Source organism: Suillus plorans (assembly GCF_016647745.1).
Source record: "Suillus plorans strain S12 chromosome Unknown HD556scaffold_138, whole genome shotgun sequence".
NCBI lineage: Eukaryota > Fungi > Basidiomycota > Agaricomycetes > Boletales > Suillaceae > Suillus > Suillus plorans.
The window spans coordinates 59,236-77,461 of record NW_024537522.1 but is presented as its reverse complement, the minus strand read 5'-3'; the positions used below and the strand labels follow the sequence as shown (position 1 = coordinate 77,461).

The 18,226-nt window shown below is 47.8% G+C and overlaps 5 protein-coding genes across 5 annotated transcripts; 3 read left to right on the top strand and 2 right to left on the bottom strand.

The window, feature by feature from the left end:
• Positions 1-1,107: 1,107 nt before the first annotated feature.
• On the bottom strand, positions 1,108-4,449 carry HD556DRAFT_1435424 (uncharacterized protein; the record flags this gene model as incomplete). The annotated part of the gene is made up of 10 exons (XM_041305431.1): positions 1,108-1,402; positions 1,483-2,154; positions 2,205-2,343; positions 2,397-2,582; positions 2,781-3,175; positions 3,223-3,371; positions 3,419-3,584; positions 3,636-3,823; positions 3,874-4,245; positions 4,294-4,449. 10 exons carry the CDS (start codon positions 4,447-4,449, stop codon positions 1,108-1,110), a joined length of 2,718 nt encoding a protein of 905 aa, XP_041152059.1.
• Positions 4,450-6,145: 1,696 nt separating this feature from the next.
• HD556DRAFT_1251170 (uncharacterized protein) lies at positions 6,146-6,490 on the bottom strand (the record flags this gene model as incomplete). The annotated part of the gene is made up of 1 exon (XM_041298987.1): positions 6,146-6,490. A coding segment is annotated over one exon (345 nt), but the record flags the coding sequence as incomplete, so codon positions are not given.
• Positions 6,491-8,553: 2,063 nt separating this feature from the next.
• On the top strand, positions 8,554-12,203 carry HD556DRAFT_1451653 (uncharacterized protein; the record flags this gene model as incomplete). The annotated part of the gene is made up of 12 exons (XM_041307994.1): positions 8,554-8,793; positions 8,851-9,236; positions 9,290-9,418; positions 9,469-9,575; positions 9,629-9,966; positions 10,024-10,857; positions 10,899-10,955; positions 10,994-11,228; positions 11,288-11,329; positions 11,383-11,429; positions 11,503-12,075; positions 12,132-12,203. 12 exons carry the CDS (start codon positions 8,554-8,556, stop codon positions 12,201-12,203), a joined length of 3,060 nt encoding a protein of 1,019 aa, XP_041152057.1.
• Positions 12,204-15,129: 2,926 nt separating this feature from the next.
• HD556DRAFT_1214395 (uncharacterized protein) lies at positions 15,130-15,501 on the top strand (the record flags this gene model as incomplete). The annotated part of the gene is made up of 1 exon (XM_041296642.1): positions 15,130-15,501. A coding segment is annotated over one exon (372 nt), but the record flags the coding sequence as incomplete, so codon positions are not given.
• A 1,059-nt stretch (positions 15,502-16,560) lies between these two features.
• HD556DRAFT_1205793 (uncharacterized protein) lies at positions 16,561-16,843 on the top strand (the record flags this gene model as incomplete). The annotated part of the gene is made up of 2 exons (XM_041296470.1): positions 16,561-16,655; positions 16,711-16,843. Coding segments are annotated over 2 exons (228 nt in total), but the record flags the coding sequence as incomplete, so codon positions are not given.
• Between the last annotated feature and the right edge of the window lie 1,383 nt (positions 16,844-18,226).

Genomic DNA, 18,226 nt, shown 5'->3' with positions numbered 1-18,226 from the left:
ACGAACTTTGCAATGGTATCTGGACCAAACTCTAATACAACACTAGATAACTTGTAAACGTTGTTTCTCGAAAGGCAGAGAATAGGAATTTCACAAACCATGTCTTAGCGCAGATGTCGAGCATGAGCCACGAGACTGTCAAAATAAGCATAGATACACTAATAGGCATAACAAAAGACAACATAGTGTCGATCAACTTAGCTTCATCCCTCAAGTGTTCTAGCGCTCGGAAATAGGGGTGTGGTCGTCCGTGTTGGAGACGGGGAGCAAGCATTGGCCGCTGAGTTCGACAATGTACTGGCACGCTGAAGAGGACATGTATGTCTGGCGAAGGACCTTGCATACCTGTAAGAACTAGTGGCTCAAGAGTCAGTATATGATTCTGTCTAGGACGACGATGACAACCCACAGATGCGCAGCAAAGGATATCTCTGCAAGAAAGGCAACCTAGAATGTAAACCCGGAGTTCTTCGGCAAGGGACAGGAATGCTGATTTTAGGCTTGATTTCGTGATCCATTCTCTTGACAAAGTGGTCAATGGTTTGGATGCGTGGGAGGTTATGTAAAAGTTGTGAGACGTAAATTTTCCAATTGGGTCAGCGCCCCCAGGGAGGCTACTCATCCAGGAAACAAGGCCACAGGTTCGTGGCATGCTGATGCATCAAACAGGGTAACTGTAGCGCACCCGTGATGCATCATTGCTGCAATTATACTACCCTTTCTCCTCACTAATGCATCAGCTCCCTCCCGTGCTGATGCATCAGCCTCCTGCCAAGCTCCCTCCCGCTGTGATGCATCAGCCTTTTCCGCTGTGATGCATCAGCTCCCTCCCGTGCTGATGCATCAGCTCCCTCCCGTGCCGATGCATCAGCACGGGAGGGAGTTGATGCATCATGATGCATAGTAGTGCTCCGCTTGCCCATTTTGCTAATGCTTCTTGCCCGCCTGTTCGCCGCTTGTTCTTGCCCCTCCGTTGGCCCGCTCGTTCTTGCCTCCCGTTGGCCCTCCCACATTCGCATACACCTACTACTCGTTCGAATGAGACAGCCAATGCTAGCACAAATTTATATTGGATCTTGCTACGTATGCATGTACTATGGGTACTAATCAATCAATGTCCATGTCTTGCTGAGTGACGAGTGAGTGGTTGAATATGTCCGCCAGTGCCAAGGTGTCAGTCCAACTAGTCCTGAAGGACTCAGCGAGCCTTCGACATAACGAAGCTTGACGTTTGGCATATGCTATCAGTCCCTCGCGCTCATCATCATCATCCATGTCGTGTAAGGCATCTTCTAGCCCTCGCTCGTCCCAGCATTGCGCATCCCATTCGAAAAATTGTAGGATCCTCCGCATCTCTTCCTTCAGCAGCTCCACCTCTTCAGCCCAGCGCATCGCCCGTGCCCTGGCTTTGCACCATTCGATTCGCATATCTAATTAACCGCGAACCTTAGGCTTGAAGCTTCCAAAACAAAAAAAAAGTACTCGCCTTCCAAAGCATTGTCCTTGTCCATCTCGTCAGGTGCAGCTCCTCGCATATTCCAGATCCAAGATAGTTTTCTTGTCCCCTCTGATTCCCCCCATAATAGATCTGTCATCGAGCGGATATCCGCTCGGTTTAGTGGCCGCAGTGAGGAGTGCCACCCAATCTGATTCAGCAGTGGTGCAAGAACCACGAGAGCCTTATGGGCACGCTCATACGTGCTGGCGGCAGCCTCAAGCCTTGCTTCAACAGCTTTGAGTGTATTCCGTGCCCTCGTATTCGCACCTTGTCCACGAAGGTTGCGATCTTTATACTTGAGGATTGCAGTCTGAGCACGCAAGTTTGAACGTAGGGAACGGAGTGCATCGTGAGCTTGCGCATACCGGAGCTTCCATTCGATGGTTTGGAGGCGGGTGTCACAAGGTGCTGTCTTGCCGATTTGGGATGGTAGCCAGAGTTTGACGGTTTCTGGTGTAGCTACTGCAGTGGCTATGCCACCAGATACTGAACTCTCGCTGACACGTAGTGCAGCGAGCGACGGCATGTATAGTTCCTGTAATTTAGTCCAGGTGTCGATCCTGCGTTGCAGAGTGTTATTCCGCTGAAGCATCTTCCCTTCTTGATTGTCTGTTGCGTGAACTCTGAGGCCGGCTCTGTCAGCTTTCATTCGCCGTCTAGAAAAAAGTAAGACCAAGATCTCATATGCAGCACTCAGGGGACTTACTGTTGTTCCTCGAGTTCTAAGCCAGTACTGATCAATACACTAGGAGTACAGTCCTCGTGTAGCGCAAGGCAAGTCCCTGTTTGAATATCATTCTGGTCATCCCTAGCCAGTTCCAGTCGCACAGAAGCCATAGTGACAGCTATGATGCACGGAAAGATCAGCACACAGTGACTGATGATGATCCATACATACTTTCCGCCCTTCGTTCGAAAGGATTTGGCTTTGCAGGGTCACGCTCCCAAGCCTCCACCTGTTCTCTCCACTGGGCGAGAGCGGCACTATATTCACCTCTCAAACCTTCTTCAAGGTCATCAAGGGCTTCGTGATGATCCTGCCGCTCCGGTAATGCATCCTTCATCTTGTGAAGCATAGTATGACCTGATAATAAAGGAGGTCAGCCCAAATATGCTCTTCAAGACCGAAACTGCCTCGGCATAGTAAGGGGTTGATGTATTATCGAGGCGACTGGTGGATGGAGAGAAGGTGCATGGTGCGTCTGCACAATTGAGTGTCGGAGTAGTCGAGGTTAAGGTATCCAGTTGCAATAAAGGATGATTTCAATGAAAATGTACGAACCAAGTTTAACTACCTTTTTCCAATTTGAGTCTCCAAAGTAGTCGTCAAGGGTGTCTCGCCGTGCACCAGGACCCATCTCTTTAGTACTTGAAGCGACGGGGTTGATATTGGCCCAGCCACGCTCGGGTGCTTCTCCATCAGTCCGACCGACCCCACTCTTAAAATTGAACGAGAATGAGGTTTGACACTCCTCGATGTGAGCAGGAAGGTGGAACTTTGGGACGAAAAAAGAGATAGTTTTGAAAGTGGGCAGGAGGTGCATTGAGACTGGAAATGTGCTCATACGGTGCCATAATTTTTTGTGCCACTGGCACGCGATATCGTAAGATACATTCAGAGTGTCGATTACAGTGTGGCGCAGCGTTGAGAAGAATAAATAATCCATGTTGACATATCTACAGACCGTTAGATCACCAATGTCTGAATGCAAAACACGATTTACCTTTCACCCTTTTGGAGATCTCCAACAGCGTTGGGCCGTTTCATGTTGTGGCGGGCACAGTCAACAGTACCTAAACCTGTGGCAGCAAGTCCACGATTAGATTTTGTGTCCGCCATGTTCACAGCGTTGTGACTTGAGCATGTTGATTTCTGTAGAACACCATTAATACACGAAAAGAAGATTTAAATAAAACAACCTCTTGGGTATTGTCCGAATTGCTGTCCAAGAAGCCCTTATAAGCTTCATCCTCCACGAAATAGGCCCACCCAGAACTCAGGCTTGGGTCCACGCTGTCATTCGAGACAGCCTTGCGTTTCAACCGGAAGTTTGCATCGATAGCAAGGAACAATCCGTAGAGCCAACTAATAGTATCTATATCAGCGATAATACCACTCAAGCTATCTAAAACTCACCGTCGAGGTGCATCTTTCCAATTATCTGGAAGGTTCTTCCCTGGATGTGGACAAGCTGGGCACAATACAGCACATTCACCTTGAGCTGTCGCTTCTACACCCTTCGGATCGTGACCTTGCCCTGAGCGTTTGAGCATCTTCAGGTGACGCCATTCACGAATCATCCGCATAAACGACTCGTATCGATCCTGTAAAGAAGCTTTACTGACCATAAGGATACTTGAAATTTTGAACCTACCTTAATGAGAAGTAGACCGGTGTTGTCAGACATCCGGCGAAGTCCATGATAAAATTCATAGGCAGATATTTTTGACTCAAATGAGAGCAGGTGATACTGCTCCAGAACGCGGAATGTTGCAGCAGTTTTTGGATCTGAGGTTGTTGAAGGAAATAATGACATTCGAAGTAGCTGTTGCATACGACTTTCGGCTATTGCACAACCGCAGAAGTCGAGTGACACTTCGTGTATACCGAAGATGTCGATAATGACAAAATCATCATTAAAAGCACGGTGAGGATTGACACATTGCCGGCCAGTGATGTGACCAAGCTGAATGCGGAGGCCCAGGGCTTTCAGAGAAATTCGCTCGAAGTATTGACCGTTCCACTTCTGTATTTGAGATTAAGTCTATTATCACAATTAAATGCAAAGACATACCTGCAATCGGTGAAGCGGGTGGTGCGCATGGACTGACAAAATACAAGTTGAGCAATGAAGCTCTGACCCGAAGCAGTCCTGACATTTGTACTCAGGATTGGGACCATCACACTCTAAGCACAACCGCATGCTGACTCTTCCTTCAAGACGGATCATTTCTCGAAGGAATAACGCTCTGTGATTCAGCCACGTCAACAAAGGATGGTCCTGATTAAACATTGTGAGGGGGAAGTCAAATTATGTGAAACATTGTAGTGCACGTACACCTGCTGTTCGTTTTCTCCTTTGTTGGCCTAGAACATCTAATGATACTTCGAGTGGGAGATCGTCAAGTGGCTCTGGAATTGAAAAAAAGGTGTCTGAGTTGCATAGAGTTCGTTCCGCATGAGTTTGATCAATATAATGGTCCGGGATGGTTGCTTTAGCATTCTTAGGAGGTAGAAGACACTTCTGCGTATAACTGACAGAGCCATCATTGTTGACTTGGTATTGGGTATGCTGGCGATAATGGACTACTGGCGCTGTGCGATAGAAATTGAGCTTTGGTTTCCTCTTCCGTTTTGGCGAGTTCTTCGAGGTAGAGGACATTGCCTTGGTACATATGATAGTCTGAACTGGATATGGTGGCCCTGCCTCAGACGGACCAGGACCCATAGACATTCTTAGATGGTGTCGAGCAAACAGAAATCATATGCAGCTCTCCGAGCCTGACATGTCATGTGACTTGCCGAAGGGCGTCGATGAAGCCAACACTCATCTCTATCTAGGGATGCTCCAGAAATTTGATTGCTCTTTTCCTCAGCCAAAGCGGAATACCTGAGATACTGGCTACATGCCATGGGCCTCACAAAAACCTTATATCTCTTCCTTACCCTGATTGTCTTCTAACTGAATGGCTGCACGCCATGAGCCTCACAAAAAACCTTATATCTCTTCCTTACTCCGATTGTCTTCTAACTGAATCTGGCTGCACGCCATGAGCCTCACAAAAAACCTTATATCTCTTCCTTACTCTGATTGTCTTCTAACTGAATACATTCTCCATAATCGGTCCCGACTATAGACCGAGCAATGTTAGCAAATGCTACTAACGATACAACATCAAACTTACAGTGTGTCATCTACTGGCTGCGAGCCTACGCCGGATGGCACGATGAACTTTCTGTTCCCGAGAAAAAGCGACCGAACAGCAAAGTAGGTAGGAGCACGATGGCCTGGGGCTTGGAGTTCAGTTTTTATATCATCCCTAAGGTGGGTGTTTAAGTATAAAAATGGAAATGAGATGGAAATCTCACCAGAGATATGACGGAAAAACTCCAATGTAGCGGCCATAGGTAACGCAGTAGAAAGGTGGTTCTAGATCGCGCTTGGCAGGCATGTTGTAGAATATTCCTAGATACGAAAAAATAAAGCATTCATCCGCCATAGCATAGACGGCCTCATCAAACTCGACACTGCCCTCGTACACAGTCACAGACTCCTCTGGCTCTGCCATGTAGGGTGTTGTAGTGATGTCGACCCAAAGGGGATCACACATGGAGAGACGGACTGGCAGCGAGGAAATTTTGGGTTAGCTTGATACCTAGCGCTTCCATTGATATGGCAAATCACTCACCTTAGAACACAAGTGTTAATGTTGATGAGTCAAATTGGCAGCGGCCAACGTGAGGTTCCAGTAGAAGCGTCTTAGACCAACGAGGGCTAGCGTTTGATAGAGTTTCGGTCCAAGTAGAATGGATTAGAAGCATCTTAGACCAACGGGGGCTAGCGTTTGATAGAGTTTCGGTGCTTGCAATCACCGTGTCAGGATTGAAGATTACATGATTGATGCATCACTAACATCACATCATTATCATAACTGCGAGACAGTGATATCACAAGTAGTCTGGTATAATAGCTCACCACGTGTATGACCTTCCAGCGCATCGTGAGGGTCGACCATGACATGCATGAGCAAGTCCTCCAGTGCTAAGATGAGGCTAGATGCTTGATGGGATATCAAATCTACTCGCTGCAACTCCTCTCCTGTCCCCATAGCCTGCAAAACGATCCCATGAAGTAGCCGGAGACGTTGTTGAATGCCTTCCATACCACCTAGTAATACATTGATTGAATGCATGCATGTTCCCGCGTCACCTGACTGACAAAGATCATTCACCAGCCCATCTAAAAGTCTTCGCGAGGATCCACCAATAATGTCTGCAAGTGCAGCTTCGGCACTTGTGAGGTCTTCCTGCCTAATGATAGTTTAATGTAAAGTTCAAGTAGCTATCAGTAACGTGCAGCTCACCATGGGTGCCTTTGTGATGATCTCGTGCGGACGCTGTACCTGCTACGGCTTTGGGAATCAACATCATTGTTGGTCGGACAGTTGTGTTGTTTGCAAGATTTTTGCTGGTTCTTCTTGCTGATGATTGCACTATTTCTGCGTCTCCTGATACATGTCAGTAGTTAAAACAGAAAAGCAAGTGCTTACTTTGCATAGTATTTCTTGCGGTAAGAATGAGCAGCCTCAATTTTATCTTGTGATGTGTGATACAGCCGAGGTCAGCCCATGATGTAGTAGTAACCAAGTTTAGAACAAGTTGTTGAAAGTAGCCGCGTCGACTTTGGGAGATTTACTACTAATTGCTTGATATCCGATGATCACCAATCATGTCTCACTCAAAATCAATGGTATAGCAGTAGCTAATTATTCAGAGCATGTATGTCGGGGTTCTACCTCATACAACGATCAAATTATGAGCTAGACTCAAGTAAATTGCAAGTTGAGTCTTATGGCGCTGGTTCTAACGTTCAACTATTCTACACGCAAAACTCACACATACAGACGAAACACACACACTCTTGTATTGTAGAAATATTAGTACTATACAATCAAATCTAGACATGATGCGACAACTACAACGTTGCAGGTGCTAATCAAGTAGAGTACAAGGGCAAATAAGAAGACTCGGCTGGTGGATGAGTTGCGACAAAAAGGATTAAAACTTACCAGCGTTAGGAACCAATCCTCGAATCTTTTTGAGGCCCGGCCGGTGGATTGAAAGGTGCCAGCGTTAGCAACCAATCCTCGAATCTTTTGAGGCCTGGCCGGTGGATGAGTTATGACAAAAAGGATCAAAACTTACCAGCATTAGGAACCAATCCTCGAATCTTTTTGAGGCCCGGCCGGTGGACTGAAAGTTGCCAGCGTTAGCAACCAATCCTCGAATCTTTTTGAGGCCTGGCCAGTGGATGAGTCGCAACAAAAAGGATTGAAACGAAACTTACCAGCGTTAGTAACCAATCCTCGAATCTTTTTGAGGCCTGGCCAGTGGATGAGTCGCAACAAAAAGGATTGAAATGAAACTTACCAGCGTTAGTAACCAATCCTCGAATCTTTTTGAGGCCTGGCCGGTGGATGAGAGCAAGAATAATAGACAGAAATTTGCCAGCATTGGCAGCCTTGAAACATTTTATGAGTGTAGAATAGTTGAACAGATCCAGCACAGTAGAGTCTCACCTGTGTGTACTATGTGTGAGTGAGTTTTACAAATGTAGAATAGTCAGCGCTATGATAGAGTCTGTGACACCTGCAAACTGATCACACTGCCACACGCTAACTTGACGTTCTAAAGTAGGCTACACACATAAGCACATCGAAACTCAACTACTGCTTAATGTTCATTTCTCGATGTCTAGGTGAGTCTTTGGTTGTTTGATCCCACATTGTATACTTATTACTCGATGTCTAGGTGAGTCTTTGGTTGATTGATCCCACATTGTATACTCAGGCTTATTACTGTCACGACGCTCTGTCCGAACACTTATTGTTGGTTCAAGTCACATCCCATCATCGTCATAGGTTAGTCTACATGATTGCATGGACAATAACAATGGGCTAACGGTGCACTCAGCAACGATGGCCAGTCTACCAACTTCATCTCAAGATCCACTGGAGGCAATATGAAGCCGATATCAATCTTAGTGCAGGCACAGCTAACACCTCCCGGTATGTAGTACGCAACACTCAGATTGTGTCGTCATCCCTCATTACCTGATCACTAGTCATTCTAAAACACAAATCGGTGCCGATACCATTGTTTCCGTCGTTTCCATCCATACCACCCTCTCCTAATTTGACAATGTGGTAAGTCGATACCAAAATAGCTCTATTTTTTTTTATTCGCTCGGTATTGACTCGCGAATAATATAAGGATGGACGTCTACTTCATATGGGAATTATTTCCCCATCATCCTTCATATTCACGCACAACAATGCCAGCAGCTTCGTGGACTACCAAAGCGCAGTATACATGGCTCCAAGAACAAATGCCAGAGTACATGCAGCAAAGCACTGGGGACAAGGACTACTCCTGCTTCTGGCCCGGCATACACAAATATTGGTTCAAAACATGGCCAGAGCGCAATATTCTGTTCCCCGACATCCCTGGTGACGTGTCGCTCACTGTTGAGCAGACGAAACAAGAAGTTAAAGCTGAAGAGCAACGTAAAGTTGTAAGTCGTCGACTACGTGTTTTTTTTGTATCGTAAACTAAAGTAAAATACTTGTAGCAACTGGCAACCTGGTTCCGTTGGCGGGCGGGTTCATCCAAAAAGAATCGCGGCTTGAAGAAGGAACAGACTGTCTTTGATGCCGCCCTGCGACTGAAGACGCGTGCAAAGTCTGTCGAAGAGATCTATATGGGCATGGTCTACGACGAGCAGATCAAACCCCTGGTCAAGGCCGAACAAGAAGCGGGCAATGTGACTACTTCTGGTCACCGCATGGCATTGGGTCGAAGGTTCTCCAAGGAGCTCTTAGAAGATGAGTCGGACGAGGTTAAGAAGGAGGTTAGAAAGAGGTACGACAAGCAGATAAAAGGTAGCAAGGGAAAGGGTGACATACTGGATGACGAAGATGATGATAACGATGAAAGTGATCCTGATGCCATCGCAAAGTAAGTGTTTCGGTCGATGTACCTGGTTTTAATCATACTCACATGTCCTACAGAGGTATTGACGAATTGCCAATCATATGCCAGCGCTTTGCACGCCTTGTCAAAAAACAAACTCAATTCATTGTGTCCTTCATGTGCGCCGGACCTGACCCAAGGCATAATCAGAACATAGTTACTTTATCGTAAGTGAACCGAATCAGCAGTATAACTAACGTGCTTACCTCCAACTAAGGTGCCATCCATCAGAAACCTCTGGTGGGCGCAATTTTGCCCACTTGTACCCTGATGAGGACTATGCCTTCCTCGGTGCGTACCAGGAATTTGCAGAATCAATATTCTGTAAGTCATTTCCTCATTATCATTATGGGCTCGCATTGATACACACTTGTCAGCTGCGAAGGAACATGACCCCTTGCTGCCAGCTACCACGAACGTCGGAGATGGCAACAGGAGTGAGGAACTCGAAGAGTATGGTAGCGGCGAAGAGGATGAAAGTGGCGAAGAGGATGAAAGCAGAGAGGAGAACGAAGGAGGTACTGATACCATGAGCTGGGATAACCCCGGCCTTTATACGATTTTGCAGACACCTGATGCATCAACCGGACCTGATGCATCAACCGGACCTGATGCATCAACGACAACTGATGCATCAATGGCAGGCACCGTGGCGCTGGCACCGGCTGGCTTCACTGATGCATCACTTCAGCTTACGGGACCATTCTACTCTCAGGTAAGAGTCTTACACGCCGTCACTCCCACTATGTTACCTGACGATTTTCTGATATAGTCCCAATATCCTGATTGGTCACTGGATTTGCACAGTGTTATGATGCCTCAAGCTAGTGCGCCTCTCGGCTCAATTGAACCATTCGAGGCCCGATTTTTACAGCCCGGTCTTATGGCTACGGGATATCTTGGTAGCAGTACCGTGCAGAACACATCATTCAGCTCACCAGCTTCTTTGGGATTCTCGCTTGCTGACACCATGCACGGGTGGAATTTCAACAATGACAATCTTCATTCGACAGGGTGGGAGACATCTAGTCTGTCTTCTTCGTTGACCTCTCCAACCTCCGCTGAGCGCAGTACCACGAGCCCTAGCCTTGACGAGCACCTTCCTCAATTTACTTATCAGCTTCCCACCCTTCCAGCTGCCAACCCCCCTTCTCCGACTGAGACCGCACAACCTGCTGAAGTTCCCGATTCACAGGCTGGTACCGGACGTGCTAAGTCCAAGCGCAAGTCCAAGTCGAAACTTCCTACAACCAAGTCTCTCACAGCACACACCGACAAGCCTCGCTCTGCCGCCAAATTTATCACAGACACTCCCACTGTTACGGCCGCACCCACTACAGCAAAACTCACTCCCCTGGTCAATTCTACTGAGCATATCCCTGTGATCACGCTTGCGAACGCTGCCAAACCCAAGGCCAAACCCAAACCCAAACCCAAACCCAAGGCACATCCTGTTAGTACCAAGTCTAGTGCAGTAATGGAGACAACACACGTCGCTGCAGATGATGAAGGTAACGCGTTGGGTGATTCGATTACTATCAATAATATCGTGCAAAAAGCTACTGCGAGTCAGATTGGAGCGGCACGTGTATCTAGTGCTGCCGTGGTCCGGTCCCGAACCTTGGTTCGAACCTGACCAATGGTCAGGTCCATCCATGGTTCGGTCCATGGTTCCATATTTTGGACGGACCGAACCGAAATGAGGTTCGTGGTCCACTATTTTCTGAACGGTTCTCACATAGGTTCGGACGTTCCCGAACCGTTCTGAACCCCGAACCGAATTGTCCTCGCGATATCGGCGAGGCACACCCATGCTCACTTCGACTTCGACTTCGACTTCGACTTCGACTTCGACTTCGACTTCGACTTCGACTTCTCCCCCCATGGTCATGTCGACTTCGGGGATCCTCAAGATTCGCATTGTCTTTGAATCGGACGCTCGCATCCCGCACCCCCGGTTGTCAGAAGATGCTCAAGGTATGTGAACTGCCAGTCAATAATCTCAATATATTGATTGGTATATCACATTGGTATAGATCTACTTTTTGCTTGCCCCCGGTTTCCAGGAGACGCTCGAGGTATGTCAACTGTCAATAAGCTCAATATACTGATTGATATATCATTGATATAGATTTACTGTTTGCTTGTTTCACACATAAAGGGAGCAAGCCCCACCAGGTGAGTTGTATCATTTCCTCTCGACATGTCCGAATCTGACGGATGTGCTCTCAATGCTGACGGCTCCCTCAAGGACGCCAAAGATATTGTATTTTACAATGACCCTGATGATATTATCCCACTTGGCACTCCGTCCTCTGCCCAGCCAACACTATCTACCACTCCCACAGGCTCAGACGCCTTCTCAGTGCTGCTGAAGGCTGGGTGCAAACCAGCACTGGTTACTGCAGGTGCTCGTCGCTCCATTCGGACATTCAAGCCTTCTGCTCGCCTCCGCGATGCCGACAACGCTTGCTCTCACCCATCATCCTCAAACAGCTCAACAGCCCGCAAACGTGCATTATCTAGTGCGACCGAGCGGCTAGTCAGCAAAAAGGTCGCATTGCAGCTCTCAGCCCCGTTATCTGATGATGACGACTTTCACGCGGCTGGTGCCGATACAGATACTGACACTGATCCTGGCACTGGCCACACTGGCCACTCTGAGTCAGTCGAAGATGAGGACGCACCCGAAGATGACGATGCGCCGACAGCTGAAGATGAACCTGACGATGAACCTCAAGACTCAAACATCCGAGCCACTCTGTCAAAGAGTGAGCGCACTGCTGATGTTCGCACTGTCTTCACTCGCAATGACAAGGAATGGGTATGCGACGCAATGCACTCGCGACTTCCACGTTCACTGCATTACAATTGCTGAAGGGAGCATATAGGAATGGGCACCTTTCTGCAGCAGTAGAGGCTGAGGGCCATGCAGCTTCGTTGGACAAGTAGCTACACTGTCTATGTTTTTTGTCACTAGCTGTAAAAATTTTTGTGTTCGGTTCGCGTTCAGACCGAAAAAAAACCGAACCTGACCGTTTTGAACCGTTCGCAAAGGTCCAGTCCAAGGTTCGGCAAGTCTACTAGAACCGGACCTAGGTTCGGTTCTTGGTTCTTGCTCAACCCTCAATGAACCGGACCAAACCGGACCGCGGCAGCACTACGTGTATCGAAGCGCATTCCAATCAAATCCAGGCGGAATGATATTGCTGACACAATCGGGTCAGATGGCATGACATTCGTTGGTATTGGTAGCAAGGAAAATCCAAGTGTTTTGGAGGAGGTTGGGGGAACATCATCGAAGCGTACTGCTGACTCGACTGCAGAAGGTGTGATTCCAACAAAGTATGTCTGAAAAATCCTGCTCTATTCTCACTCGCTAACAGAAACAGGAAAAGACGAACGAAGGCGTGAGCCGACTGGCTTTATGTTGGCTCCATGAAGTTCTCTGTTTGATCCATGCTCTGATCATAAATTTTCACGCTATACAGATGTAATAGATGTGGTCCCTAGACCTTTATCCTGTCTATGATTAGTGAATGAAGTTATTCTTGCATTGTGAAAGCTTGTCGCGAAGGAAAAGCTAAGATCGGACGCAAGACAGAACAGAACGGCGTGACTCAGACTTGCAGGAATTGAAAGAATACGAGTAAGGGAAAACTTGAAAAGAATGAATATATGCGCATGCTACAAGTATCAGCCTGCATCGCGTGAAAAATTGGACTCGAGACGGAACAGAACATCGTGACTCGGACTGACAGAATACAAGCAGTGATAAGTAAGGGAGAAAGGGAGAAAGGAAAATGAATATATGCGCACACTATAAGTAGTTGGGTGATGGGCTGGGAAAGCAATGAGCCGACCTGCAATGCATGGCTGATGCATTACTGATGCATCAGTATTGCATCAGTAATGCATCAGTGCTATCCGAGGATCCACGCTGCACTGTTGCATCACTGGATCCCTTGCAACTGCAGCAAAATGTTGCATCAATATGACACTGGGGCCTGGGACTCAAGCTCTCCAAGACGGGGCAGCGATACAAAGATTTATGCGCTTTTATTACTGAGGAAAGTATGGATCGTCACGCATCAGCTGTGGAGGATGCTATCAAACGTCTTTCCATCAGCCAGTCACTTCAACCTGTTGACAGTCAAAATGCGCTGGAGGCCATCCAAGCTCAAGTTCTCAAGGACGACAAATTGCAAACTATAAGTGGGAGGGAATGGAACACCGTCAATGCTCATATCATGATTGACCAGGTCACACACGCAGCTAAAATCCTCCCCACTCTAGTAAATCATGGAGACGGCCTCGATCTTACCAATCGTGCCATATCGTGGCAATTTTGCCGGTGCATTATTCTCCTATACTGCTGGACGACTCGAACTCTGCCTCTTTTAACGCGGGACCTTCTCTACGTGCTGAAAAATGATGGCGAAGCTGCCTTGAAAAAGACCTCCCCAGTATTTGCTCCACTTCTTATTCGCACTTTGGCCTACGTACAAGCGGTCCATGCGACGAAACAGAAGGCAAAGAAACCTCCAAAGAAGAAGGCAAAGAAGACGCACCCAAATGATGGGGAAACTACGGACTCAAAGGCAGCCGAGGTAGAGAGTTTGCGACGGGTCCCATCCCACCTCTTTGGCATGCAAATCGCTCGGGACGGCAGTTCAACTAAGCTACTACCCAAGTTAAACTCCCATAACGTAGGCTCCGCCACTACTAGCAAGCATCTGGCTGCCGAGCGTTGCTTTGCTGATTTCCTATACCAGGAATTAATAAAGCCCCAGGTAGACAACGAGTACACTTATTCCAACTCAAGGAACTGATTGATCCTCAGGTGGACACCCTGGACACGTATTTCAATGGAGGGAAAAAGTATTCAAATGATGGGGACGTCATGAAGAGCCGATTCCTTGCACGGGGAAGTTTGTTGGTTGCGGTGTTGAAGATGTGTAACTGGGAGGATGGGATCCTAGCGTGTCAGGAGTGGAAGGACCTGCTGAGCAATCCCAGGTACCTGTTTGAAGCCAATTACAGGCTGAAAGACCAGGATATAGCTGCACGAGTCAAAAAGGACCCAGATGGATTGTTCGCCTTGCTGGAACCTTGCCTTAAAGAGCGTTTCACAGGTCCAGTTTTGGATAGCATAAAGATCGTTGGCGATGGAGTATGGGCCTTCCTAAAGGAAGTCAACCTCAAGTCTTGCAAGGGCTTCTCTCGGCGCAATCCTTACCAACTTCTGGCAGCCAGGCCGTTTGCGAACAGGTTGAAGCAGGCGGAGATGGAGGGACCTATCACACCCCGCACTCTAGTTCCAGATGCGTGCAGCGCCTTTGGGCAGATAGGGCTCATGCTGAGGGAAGCGCTTAATACGAAAAGAGAGTCAGGTAGTAGGGCGGTGGGGGACATCTACATCTACAGAGTGATGCAAGGGTTGCGACCTTCCGTAGGAGAGGTGGCCTTGAACAAGGATCTGGACCAATTCGATATCATCCGGTTTGATAACCGGTACTCTGGCTTACTTCGGTCATCATTCACCCCACAAAACCTCGTCACTGCTGCTGGAGTGTCCAGCCTACTCGCTTATATGAGCGCTGGATTGGGGTACATGACCCGAGAGTTTTTACTTTCAAATACGATGCTTTTCCAGACCCTGGAAGATTGCATCACAACCTTCAGGCAGGCAGTTGAAAACGGCGTCGAATGCTGCAATATCAAAATTTGGGGCCGACCATGCGCTCATATGGCTCTTACTGGGGGACCAAAGAAGCGGATCACATTAGAAGATAAATTCAAGGAGTACTTTGACCCAAATATTCAAGACTCTTGGCTACAACTCCTGGGTGACCTGGCTGGAAATGACCCAGAGACGTACGAAGGGCAGAAACCCAAATACGGCGATATCAAGTGTTGGTTAAACAAAAACAAATTAACGTGCTTCAACTCCGGTCTTACTCCCCTTCAATTCTGCAATAACGCAGTTGACTTGAAGATTTGCGATCCACCTGGAGTGGAAGAGATGGCAGCATGGGTTGGTGAGAATCGACACCTAGGAGCCGGAAGTGGGCTGCAAGCTCTGGGTTTCCGGGTGGATTTGAGAAAAAGCATAGAAGCTGCCTTCGAAGTGGTATATTGGCACCTCGAGCAACATCTCCATGAGGAAGACAAGGTGGTACTGCGATTCTCTCCGATTTTTGTTGAACACCTGTTGTGCAAGGTGGCCCGCTTCTCTCGGCAATTTGAATCAAAGGATGGGACTCTGTCAGAGCGGGGATCTACCGCCATACGGGACCAGGCAGGCAGTTGGGAGAAAGGAGCTAATATTCGAGATGAATCAGGAAAGCTCTATCCTATCCCACTCGCAGTAGACGAGAGTATAGTGACACGGGTCGTGGAAGGCCTGAAGTCCCAGGGAAGATAGTTGGGGTAGCTCGCAATATTCTGTAAAAGGAGACATTTCAAACTTCTGCAAGGCGCGGCCTCCAATATAATACTAGAAATGTTCCTGATAAACATCGTGACGGGGTGATGCTTACAGGGACGCACCCGCCTCACCAAATAGATAGGCTGAGTGTGCGTCATTGTTAAACGCTGACAGGGAAAAAAGTGGCTAGTACTAGTATAGGTACACCGTGGTGACAGAGTAATAATGGGACAGATTTGTGGCCTTCTCAAGATAAGACTCGTATTGACTAGCATTATCTATTCCGAAGCAGGTGACAATCAGTATTTCGCTAAGCAGAAGTTAGAACAAAACACGTACATTTTCTATCGGTGAGTTTCCAACCTCGGGCTCGCTGCGACCTCCATGCTGCCTTGCCCTCTTTGCTGCACGTGCAGCCACGACCTTGCTGATCTGTACGTCGTGACGGAACTTCATGATGGGTGCTGTGGCAGTGCAACGGCCGACACTGGTCTGTCGGAACTTCAAGTTCATTTTCTATCCATAATCAAGCCCAAATCAAGCCCAAATCAAGCCCTACGAAACTCCTAGAATTTTTCCGCCAAGTCGGCCTTGCCGATCAATTAATCACCTCTCTAGACCAAGTGAGTGTACGATCGTGTTGGTCGCGAGTCTTATCGATCTTATCTCTGCGTACCGCGTGAGTCATCTGACGAAATGCTGCGTCGCATGATCATTGGTTTTCATTAGGTTGGCCCGATTCTTCCTGGCAACAGCGAGCAAATACCATTGTAAGCACAGTTTCATCTTGCGCCATAGTTTCTTTCTCATCTTCATCTAGGCGACCTTCAGCGCATTCGAGCTATATTCGAAAACAAATGAAATGCCTCAAAGAGAAAATCTCGGCGCAGACATGCCTGGGCGAGTGAACTTGCTGAAACGTTCAAGCGCACATTCTGCAGGTCGCACGTCCACATCCATTTCATCTGCGTATGGTAAGACTTTCACCTTTGGAACATGGATGATATCGGTTTATTCATTCATCTCAAGGGATACTGTATCTTCGGTTGGCGTTGTGAGGGGCAAGACGCTACCTTCGACCACTGACGGGGACCACCATATGTGCTATTTCAGACATGCCCTTGCCTTGGATGAGCGGCGAGTCAAATTCCTTCCAGAGTTTTACCAGTCCGTCTATCGACGGCTTGCCTCATAGACGGGCTGGTCACCAGTCTAGTCTGGAAGATGGATGACCTGCAGAAGAGGACGTACGAATCTCTAAGGAGCATGTGGTGGTTGCTCGAAGTCGCTCTTGTCAAGCGGGTTGTTTATGGCACTCGAGACAGTCACGCGTTCGGGTATGTGCTTTAAGCTTTTCCCCGCGCACCGATGAATTCACTAGAATCTCCTGAAGGCTCCATCGTGGCGCGCCTCGGGTGATTCTCCCCGGACAGAAGATTCACGCCTCTGTCTTGTTCAAAGGCAACTATAGAGCCAAGGCCAAATTCTGGAAGGACTTCGACGTCTGGCCAGAATTGCTGTACTGGAATGATCCAGCCAGCCAACGACGACTTTCCAAACTGGGTCAGCTGTGGGAGAAGGACATCTTTGATGAATCAACCGTGCCCTCGCTTCTAAGAGATATCCAGTTACACGGAGTAGAGTGTTTCGACGCGGTTGACCGACCGGCGTTCATGACCTCATTTGGTGGGTGTTTCATTTCTTTGTTATGATTTATCTTCTAAGGGCTTTATAGAACAAGGAAGGGCTGCGATCAAAGAATCGGACAGCTGGGAGAGTCAGTTAAATAAGCTAGTCCGTTACAGCGATGATCCGAAAGTACGTTAGTGCTACCGTTGCACTAAGCGAACTATGTAGGTCATGGTGAACCTGTTGCATAGACGTGTTCTCACTCTCTGCAGTGCCCAAACTTGACGCAGAATACTTCCAAAAGGCAGCTGCTGACGTGTTGAAAATGCTGGACAGCAGGGACGATATCGATCAGATTCGAGCTCGCAGAGCCCTTCCCGCCCTAATCAAGCATGCCGCGGTAGGGAATGAGATCTTGAGTGAAGCGACATTCCAGCGTGTACTAGACCTCGGAGGAATCTCCGAAACCGAGTCGTTGATGGTGCAAATTCATGCGTCACAGACTTTCTCGTTGCTTGCTAGCTATGGTTCGTAATTTAGTCCACCGGAACGATATTCACTTTATGACTGATATCTTCAGACCTGTACCGACCGGCTGTGACAGAAAAGGCCGCGAAGGGCATCACCGATCTTCTTGGCAGCCAACGTGAGTTTTCGACCTGAACGTGCTTTTACATTCAAAGTGAGATCGCCTATCGCAGACGAAGGGTTAGTTAGGGTAGCAGCACGACTTTTACATCTCACCACCGGTGGGCAATGTTATATGTGCGTATGCAAGACACGGTAAGTTTCGCATGTTGCTGTCGTGAGACTGATGAGCTTATAGCATGATCCATACACCTTCTGTGATCGTTTATTCGACCCAGGATGTGGTTTTATCGCACTTTTGGTCGACATGTTGGAACGTCGCTTAACT